The 9900-nt window shown below is 44.9% G+C and overlaps 1 protein-coding gene across 3 annotated transcripts; it reads right to left on the bottom strand.

The window, feature by feature from the left end:
- Positions 1–2072: 2072 nt before the first annotated feature.
- Positions 2073–9700, bottom strand: LOC138726614 (cap-specific mRNA (nucleoside-2'-O-)-methyltransferase 2-like). 3 transcript variants are annotated; one of them, XM_069868523.1, is made up of 2 exons: positions 9683–9700; positions 2073–7994 (listed from the first exon to the last, which is right to left on the bottom strand). In XM_069868523.1, the coding sequence occupies exon 2, from the start codon at positions 7973–7975 to the stop codon at positions 5681–5683; it is 2295 nt and encodes a 764-aa protein (XP_069724624.1). In that variant the 5' UTR covers positions 7976–7994; positions 9683–9700; the 3' UTR covers positions 2073–5680. The 3 variants fall into 3 exon arrangements, with proteins under 3 accessions (XP_069724624.1, XP_069724623.1, XP_069724625.1); XM_069868522.1 differs by lacking the exon at positions 9683–9700 and adding an exon at positions 9272–9316; XM_069868524.1 differs by lacking the exon at positions 9683–9700 and adding an exon at positions 8131–8336.
- Between the last annotated feature and the right edge of the window lie 200 nt (positions 9701–9900).

The raw sequence follows: 9900 nt of genomic DNA on the forward strand, positions 1-9900 counted from the left end.
TCTCAGCAGCCCAGCTACTGTTGGACCTGCTTCAAAAGCTTTTTGGGTAAGCTGCAGGTAATGGCTGCAGGAGGCAGCAAGCTGTGGGTGGTATTGGCTGCATGATGAACCTTCAGCTCTTTGTAACCATCTGTCCTGCTTATCTGATCATCTCAGTTTGACCCAATAGCACTGTTCTGAGCACATATTGGACCGTAGCTTGTGCTGGGTTAGTCAAAAATCTGAGCGGTAGTCGAGTGAACAGTCGTGATGGCTTACTGGGTATTTGCTTCTCTGAGAGGATGACAAAAGTTGGATTGAAATGAAGTGCTTTAACTTGGAATTGCTGAAAGGAAGTTACTGCCAAGTTTTAGAAAAAAGAAAAAAAACAACCCGTGTTGAAGATAGTCTTGAGGTCATTGAGAAGCTCTGGCTGTGGTAGCAGGTAGGGTAGGTTCTGGGTTATGAAACAGATTTATTTGCTCTAGTAACATCTTGTAGAGGTGTTGAAAAGTGAGATTTTTTAAAAAGGGAAGCATTACTGATAACATGAGAATTCAACTCTAGTAGTCTAAATTCAGTCATTGTGTTTGAGCAGAAATATGCCTCAGAAAAATGTCACTTAATTCTTTTCCCTCAGGTGTGAAGAAAGAGTGCGTGAACACAGAGTGAATTGAGAGGAAGGGCATAAGGCATTAACAGTTGTTTGGTTTCTTTTAAATAGAAATGTAATGTGAAAAATGAGAATTCCTGTAGATTTACAATGTAATTTTAAGTTTAGTGCAGAGCTTATTGAAATAAAATGTTCTAAAAATGATCTTGCACCCAAGGAACGCAAAGAGAGCAGCTTGGGTTAAGTATTGGGTTTTCGCCCCATTGCTGGCATTTCAGCCCTGCTTTTCCATCTGGACCCTGTTAATTTTAGAATGCCAGATGCTGCATGATGCAAAAGGCATAGGGTACCTGCAGGGATTTCCAGAGCAAGCTCAAATATGTTGATGGAGCAAGAGTGTCTTTGGAAGAAGGACCCTGTTAAGCTTGATGGAACAAAACTGTGGGATGAGGAGGCAAGAATTCAGTACACACAACCAAGTGCATAGAGAATTGTGACATTGTTTCAATAAGTGTTTCAAAATATTTAACCACTACCTTTTGCCTTGCCTGTTGATAGCAGTGGGAAAGTACCGAAACACTATGTTAGCAGTAAATAGGTGCATGGTCTGTTGATTGGTTTATAGGTATACGCTAACAATTGCGATTGGACATAAGTTTTAGAGTTACTATATTATTTGTATTGAGAAAAATATAAAAGGAGTCGAGTTGAGAATAAAGTCTTGCTGCCCAGAATTAGTCCATGCAATTGCAATATGCAACAAATGGTGCCCTCTATGTGAGGCCTGTAGGCTGGCTGCTGATCCGGTTGCATTGTCCAGTTGGACTCTAGGGATTCACTGCTCAGAGGAAGCGGATTTTGTGCACGAACATCAATACCTTTTGAAAGGAGAGAGATAAGCAGCTGGGAACTATGGGGTCACATCTGACAAAGGAACAAAAAGGTGCCTTAGTAGTTTTTTTATAAAATCCTGAAACAACATAGGAAGAAAGTAGGTCAGGAAGACTTACAAAAAACTCTTGCCTGGGCACCTAGGAATGATCTGTCTATAAATATTAAAAATGCTTATGACCCAGAGAAGTGAGATCAAATCAGGGTCTGACTATGGGGAAGTGCTACTTGCAGTGACAATGCAGCTGCCAATTTATTGCCATGTTGGCAAGTCGTATTTGAGACTTAAAAATAGCACAAGGGACTGCAGGAAAATACAGAGGATGGGGCAATGGCTCCTACAGTCCCGTCAGCTCCTCTATTGACTCAGTTGCCCTTACTGAACTCTGTAGTGAAGCCAAAAGCACATCTTGCTCCTAATACCTCTGCAGTATTACAGCCCAATAATTTCGATGAGGATCTGGATGATCCTTTCGATCCAGGTCCTATTGATCCAGGAAAAGAACCTGATTTATATCTCCCGGACCTGCATGATAAACTGGCATTCATGAAGAAAGGTGCTAGACAAGCAGGAGACATAGGAATACTAAAAGTTTTTCCTGTGATTTATTTACACAATATTTATATTTACACAAACATTAAGCAGGCAGACGATACCACCGCTAGAGAAATTTTGCTTAAACAATTAGCCATACAGAATGCAAACGCAGACTGTCAGGAAGTTTGACTGTCTTTAAAGAATAGAAACCCATCACACTGCAATTCAGCTCATCCCTAGGGCAGCTGAGGGCCCCTTAGGAACTGAGACTCAGTGCACAGTTAATTGGATGATCATCAGACACAAAGCAAGGGTCGTTTGTTTTACCGGGATTGACTGCTGCAGAACAAAGGGAAACGGCACAAGAAGCCAAACATCAAATTGTGCAAGCAGCATCAGCTGCAGGATTAAAAATTGCAGAAGACAAAATACAAGAAACTTCACCTTGGAGATATTTAGGATGGAAAATCTCTGACCACCTGAATCAATGACCACCACTGACTCTGCGAATGGACATAAAAACTTTCATCTTCAAAAACTTGTAGGGATCATCAACTAGGTTCACCTTTTCTCAGGGATATCTACAGAAGATTTACATCCCCTTTTTAAACTTTTAGAGGGGGATTACAGGCTTAACATCCCCAAGGACACTTACTCTTCCCACACAAGCTGCCCTTAAACAGTTGTTGAAAAATTAACCACTCAGGCTGTTCAAAGATGAAAATTGAATCATCCTATTAATCTTTTTGGTTTTTATTCAAGCTTTCAACTTTATTGCCTGTTAGCACAATGGATACCACAGGATGCAGATCCATTAGTAATTTTAGAATGGATATTTTTATCCTATAACTTTGGAAAAACTGTCACCACTGCTATTGATAAAATTCCAGTGGTCATTCAAAAGGGGAGGAAATGCTTGGATGTTTTTAGATGGCACAGAGCCTGATATTAGTTATTTACCACTTGACAGTAAACAATTAACCTCATTGACTCACCAATCTTTTGTTTTTCAGTGTGCCTTGACAGATTATACTGGACAGATAAGCATTCACTTTCCAGGTCACAGTCCTACAGTCCTTGGAATTGTCTCTCTCTGTTTCCTGTTTCTCATTTAAGCTTTACTCCAATACCTGATGCTTTCATGGTATTTACTGATGGTTCAGGTAAAAGGGGGGGTGCTGTGATAGCTTGGAAAAATGATGAAGGACAGTGGGTAAATGACATAGATGCTGTCACAGGTTCAGCACAACTAGTGAAGCTATCAGCAGTCATTCATGTCTGTACACAATGGCCCACTGCAATCAACATTATAACAGACTCTGCGTATGTTGCAGGATTAGTGTCTAGATTAGAACGCTCCTTTTTTAAAGGAGGTATCAACCAAAAATTTATTTGCGCTTTATTGAACAAAAGAACTTGCCCATATTTTATTCAACATGTATGGTCACAACCGTCTTTATCAGGACCTATTAGCGAAGGTAATGCTCAGGCAGACAGCCTTGCAGGAGATGCAATTCTGCAAAATCGTTTTGCGCAAGCACGATTATCACATGACTTTTATCACCAGAATGCCAAAGCATTGCAAAAGACATTTCAATTAACTCAAGAGCAAGCTAAACAAATCATATAGTCATGCCCAGACTGTCAACAACTTTTACCAGTACCTTCCACTGGAGCGAACCCTCAAGGTCTTTTTGCACTTGAAATTTGGCAAACAGATATAACACATATTCCTGAATATGGTAAATATAAATATGTCCATGCTTCTGTTTATACTTTTTCTTGTTGTATTTATGCACCGGTACAAACCAGTGAGAAAACTAGAGATGTATGTAGACTGTGTGGCTTAAAAGAATACCACAAGTAGGATTATTTTGTTTAATGATTTTTACTTGTATTTTGGTTTGTATTCCATGCTTGCTGAAAATGATGCAAAGTTTAATAGACTGTGTGTTGAAACAAGTATTCTTTATAAACACAGAAGGAGGAGATGTGAGGGCTTTCAGAGCAAGCTCAAATATGTCAATGGAGCGAGAGCAGTTTTGGGAGAAGGATGCTTGATGAAACAAAACTGTGGGATGAGAAAGCAAGAATTCAGTACACACAACCAAGTGCACTGAATATTGCAACACTGCTTAGATAAGTGTTTCAAAATACGTAACTGCTAGCTTTTGCCTTGCCTGTTGATAGCAGTTGGAAAGTACTGAAACGCTATGTTAACAGTAAATAGGCACATGATCTGTTAGTTGATTGGTTTATAGGCATACACTAACAATTGTTTTAGAGTTATTGTATGATTTGCATTAAGAAGAATATAAAAGGAATCGGGCTGAGAATAAAGTTGTCTCGCTCTGCATCCCAGTATGAATCTATGCTTTTCAAGATGCAACATTACTTATCCCAAAGAAACCTTTGGCTTAAAGGCAGCTGGGACAATGCAGGTTTCAGACAATTACAAGTGTCATCCCTCACTTTGAAACTCCTGTCATGAAAACAACAAAAAATCATTATAACAGGCTCTCCAAACCATATCCATCATTTCTAACAGGAACAGCTGCTCTCAAAGCATTCCTCTTATCATCTCCCTGTGTCTGCCACTGAACAGCAACACTCCAGAGCAAATCAGGCAGCAGGATCCACATGACATTGGATTTCCTTTGGTGTAAAGCTCTGGCTTTGCAGAGGAGAGCTTGCACATAGGTCTGGGGGGTTCTACTGAACAGCCAGACAATGTTTTCCCACCAGAGTGGCCCAGTTCACAGCCCTAACTCCTCCTAAGCTTTGGAAACATTCAAAATGTTTTCTTCTAAAAATAAATGAAAAAAAGGGAAACTGATGATGTGGGGAAGGATGGGATAGGAGGCACCTCTAGTAATGCTGCACTGTTCATCTGGTGCCAGACAAGCCAAGGAGAGCTGGGTAAACTAAATGCATTTTCTCTCACAGCCTGTCAAGTCACCTCAAAATTTTACTTCACCTATAAATAATAATCTAGAAATATCAGACTCATGAGCAAGGAAAAATCCAAGTTATTTAATAGCTTAGATGCCTCTGGCTATGCAGGCCTCCATGGCAGAACATCACAGTGTAAGCACACCCACCCCTTTCAAGTATCCCATGTGCCCCTGCTTTGAGAGACATCTGTGCAGCTGCCTGCTAACAAGGTGCTTGTCCTCTGAGTCTCACACCAATGTGCACACTGTTCAGCGTTCTGGCCCAAACCTCATGTTTTGGCTTCTATGAACCCTGGACAAGCACACAAGAGTGTCAGAACACCTATGTTCTGTGCTGCAGAAGAGGGCTAATGTCATACAGCAAGGTCCCCAGTGCTTCATCTGATGTAACAGGTACAAATTGCCACACCAGCTCTCATCATGGAAGCCACAGTTCTGACCCAGGTGGTTTGCAAAGAAATCTGCTTCAAGCACACTGTGACAGAGGAGAGATGCTTTCTCCTCTTCAGTCACTGTCCTTCCCCCATGCCCGAGACAAAAGCTTCAGGCCATGGTGCAAGGGGGAATGATAACCCAGAGCATCCTCCCAACATGAATATCATCACATCCTTTACATTGCCATCACTTTAACACTGCTTTTACTACCTTCCACCTGCCTGTGAAACAAGGTCTAGCAGCAGCAACTTGCTCCACTCTGGAATGGCTCTAAAGAGCAATACTGCTTGTCAGTTGCTGCTGCTTAGCTTGCACAATCAAATGGAGCTGTCTCTTTGCAATGGTTGTGTTCAAATCCCATAGGAATGCTAACAGTTTGCCCTGGAGGAGAACTTCCATAGGCACAAACTGCAAAACCTGCTGGGGCAAATCCATGTCTAGTAAGGAGCACATTCGCTTATTCAGATGCCACAGGTATTCAGCAATAGGATTTGGAAGGCCTTGGAAACCGACACATAGCAAAGTGGCACCAGTCCTTAGAGGCTCATGGGAAGTTGGACAAGCAAACGTGATGCACCGGAAACAGCAGTGCAGGATAAAGACCAGGCCAGCTGTGAAGCGTGTAAAACAAGAGAGAATAGGCAATATCAGTGCATCTCCCACTGTAAGCTGATTCAGCGAATGCAGAACACACTCCAAAAGCTGCTGCTGGTACTGCGGTTCTCCATCATAAAGCAAAGAGAAACTGAAGGTCAACAGGGTGGCTGACTCCAGGAGCTTTATTTCCATACTGGGTTGGCTTCCAGTATCACAGAGGGATGGGAAGTCCACCACAAGGCACCTGAACTGGTCACTACATCTTTCATTTAAGACTTCCTGATGACACCTGGAAAGGTCAGCCACTTCTGCCAATATCATTTCCCCAGGAAGAACTTCACAAGAGTGACAAGTCTGCAGCATTTGCCTGCTTTTCAGGCTCCCCCCAGCTAATTCCTTCATAGCTTCATTAAGATTTTCCAAGACTTGACCATCACAAAATGGAGAACATTTTACCACTGGTAGTCTTTTTCCTTCCAGAATGTACCACAAACTACACTCAAGGTCAGAAGACGATTGTTCCAGGATGCATGTATTACCAGCATTATTTAAACTATGCTCCTCTGCCCAGTGATTAAAATAGCCCTTTGCCAATTTATCATTCCATGTTAGGGTTTCCAGCAGCTTCCTTTCATTGTACGTACTAAAATATTTGTTTCTTTGCCTAAACCATTTCACATTCGTGCTGCAACCAGTCTGAGACTTCTTGACAAGCCAGTTACTTCTGGCAATGGGTTTCATACGAAATCTCTCCATGAAGAACTCTACTGCACAGTCTCTTAACTTGTTCAGTTTTTTCTGCTCTGCTTCTTCCATGTGCTCAAAGAGACGGATGTTCTCAGAGATAGTCTCTACCTGGCACTCGTGGAAGAACATGCAACACTCCTCATGTATTTTAAGAAAAGATTCTGGTAGTGTATGCTGGGGAAAAAGCGCCTTGTTGACCATTTCTGTTCCAAAGTTCTGCATCATCCTAGAAAGCAGCAGATGAATGCTTTCTCCACCCATGTAACGAAGACAAATCACGTAGGCTTCTGAGTTTCCAGCTTTGCTAGTGGCTGGCTTAAAGACATGGATCTCCTCAAAGGAGCAGTTGAGTAGAAAGAGCAGATTGGCAGAACTGTGTTCAAACAGCGTGAACATCTTCAGAACAAAGGACCCTCCTGTGCCCAGGATCATTAACGCAGTGACTGTTTCACAGTACTGGAGAGGGGAGACGAGTGCCTCCTGTTCACCTGGATTTCCCTGGCAATCCAAACTGCCATCAGCGGTTACCAAGTGAATTGTTGCCTTGTTACCTACAAAGTCCTGAAGTCCTGTCAGATGCTTCAATGTCATCACATCACCAGTATTATCTGGGCCAAAGTACCAACAAGGTAGAGTGTTTGCTATGAGACGGTCATCAGCGATCATCATCAGAGTGTCATTTGCCTCGTGGTATGGGTTTAGGGTATTGGCCACCCAGTGCCAGTTGCAAGGGACATGGTGGGATTTCAGGTAGTGATTGAGGCTGGCTATAAAAGCTCCAGGAGCTTCACAGAGGTGGACAGAACTCAGTTCTCCAGCTTGAAGAGCTTGTTCAGGGAGAAGAGGGAAACTGCAGAGGATCTCATGAAACTTGCACCATGCCTGGGTACACAGCTCTGCGTTCACAGCTTTCTTCACATGAGGAATTATTTTCCCTGCTTTATTGGTAAATGAGGTGTGCTGATGCCATGCGTCCAGGTTCTTATCACTCAGTTGATTCTTCACTTCATTCATCGAGTCTTTCAGAGCCAGGAGGGAGCTGAATTCCTTGTGGTCATATCTGAAGGCGTCTCCAGGATCTGGTAGCTGCCATTCATTATTCACTGGCTTAGTGTAAGTAAATTTCTTTGCAAAGAGCTTTTCAATTTCAGAAAGAATGTCAGGGCTGAACTTTTCAAGGTTTGCAGTCTGATCGGTGTAAGGCTGCTTACATTTGTTCATTCTTGGATTAATTCACAACCTGGAGAACAGCAAGGGAGAATAAACAATGTCACTCCAATTGCAACGTATATAAATAAGCAAAGCCTTTTAAATTAAAACTTCTCCTGCTTAAGCTCTGTATTCTAGACTGAGAAACACTCCACAGAATTACATACCAATAAGGACAATGAACAAGGGCTGGTCTGAATAAGGCTCTTTGGAAGGCACGAGGCTCACAGGGTCAACTGCCTTTTGTGCTGTTCCCAGAGAAAGTGAAGAGTTGGCTGCTTTGGCTCTCGTTGACCCCTGGAAGACTCTGCTTACTGCAGAGCTCTGAACACTCCCCTGTCAGTCTCTCCTGGTCACAAAAGAACCACAGAATCACTAGGTTGGAAAAGACCCACTGGATCATCGAGTCCAACCATTCCCATCAAACCCATGCCCCTCAGCACCGCTTCCACCCGTCTTTTAAACACCTCCAGGGAAGGTGACTCAACCACCTCCCTGGGCAGCCTCTGCCAGGGCCCAATAACCCTTTCTGTGAAAAATTTTTTCCTTATGTTGAGCCTGAACCTCCCCTGGTGCAGCTTGTCCTGTCCCCTGTTACTTGGGAGAAGAGCCCAGCTCCCTCCTCTCCACAACGTCCTACCAGGTAGTTGTAGAGAGCAATAAGGTCTCCCCTCAGCCTCCTCTTCTCCAGATTAAACAACCCCAACTCTCTCATCCGCTCCTCAAGAGAATATACCACAGGCTGTACAGAGTGGCCCAGAATTTTTTTCACTTGCTTATGACAGCATTTATCAGAGTTTAAACTATGAGCCGGGGGAGCCGTGAGCCGCGACAGACAGCTGCACCAGGGAACAGAGTGGTTCCTCCTCTTTTCTCCTAACTTGCTCAACTTCTGCAAAAGGCAGCGTTTGGCTGGAGAGGCCCGTGCCCTGCACCTCTGGCTGGAGGGACCCTGGCCTGCAGGCCAAACCCCTCTGCGCTCAGCTCGCGGCTCATGCCCGGCCACCATCACTCCTTACGACCAGCTTTCCCTACAGGAAAAACGGGGACAAACCACAGAATCATAGAATCACAGAATAACCAGGTTGGAAGAGACCCACCGGATCATCGAGTCCAACCGTTCCTACCAAACACTAAACCATGTCCCTCAGCACCTCGTCCACCCGTGCCTTAAACCTCTCCAGGGAAGGTGAATCAACCCCCTCCCTGGGCAGCCTGTTCCAGTGCCCAATGACCCTTTCTGTGAAGAATTTTTTCCTAATGTCCAGCCTGAACCACCCCTGGCGGAGCTTGAGGACATGACCAAACCCCAAGCAACAAGAGATTTTCTTGCATCTGTGGTCAAGGATGTTTTGTGAGAAAAATACTTGTATCAAAGTCACCACAACAAACGGGAAACCCCTCAGCAGAGCATTGAAACCACCCCCAAACCGCCCTACTCCTGCAGAACACGAAGAGCTGAGGCGCTACAGAACAGCTCAGCGCGGAAAAGTCAGGGAACGAAACCGAGAGAACTGACAAACTTCGGAAGCAAACAGAATAGAACAGGGCCAAGCGAAACACTTCCTCGCCGCCTCCAACCCGCGCGGCGCCTCCCCCCGCCCAGGCCTCCCCGCCCCGGGTTCGCCTCCCGCGGGGCCGCGGCGGCACCCGACCTCCCGGCCCCCCGCCCCGCCAGGCCCCGACCGCCCCGCCAGGCCCCGACCGCCCCGCTCTCACCCCGCGGCGACGCAGGCGCCCCGGCTCCGCCCGCCGCCCCGGCGGTGGCTCTTGAGCGCAGCTGCTCGGAGGCCGACTGGGGGGGTTTGTCTGCGATCCGGAGCAGCTGCCGCGCGGAGGGAGCCTGAGGGGGCCGGGGTTGTTCAGCCTGCAGAAGGCTGCGGGGAGAACTTAGAGCAGCTTCCAGCGCTGAAAGGGGCTCCAGGAAAGCTGGGGAG

The sequence above is a fragment of the Phaenicophaeus curvirostris genome, chromosome 14 (genome assembly GCF_032191515.1).
Source record: "Phaenicophaeus curvirostris isolate KB17595 chromosome 14, BPBGC_Pcur_1.0, whole genome shotgun sequence".
In the NCBI taxonomy this organism is placed as follows: domain Eukaryota; kingdom Metazoa; phylum Chordata; class Aves; order Cuculiformes; family Cuculidae; genus Phaenicophaeus; species Phaenicophaeus curvirostris.

Coding starts and splice junctions, on each gene's coding strand:
- LOC138726614 (XM_069868523.1), bottom strand. CDS start 7,975: ATGAACAAATGTAAGCAGCCTTACACCGATCAGACTGCAAACCTTGAA.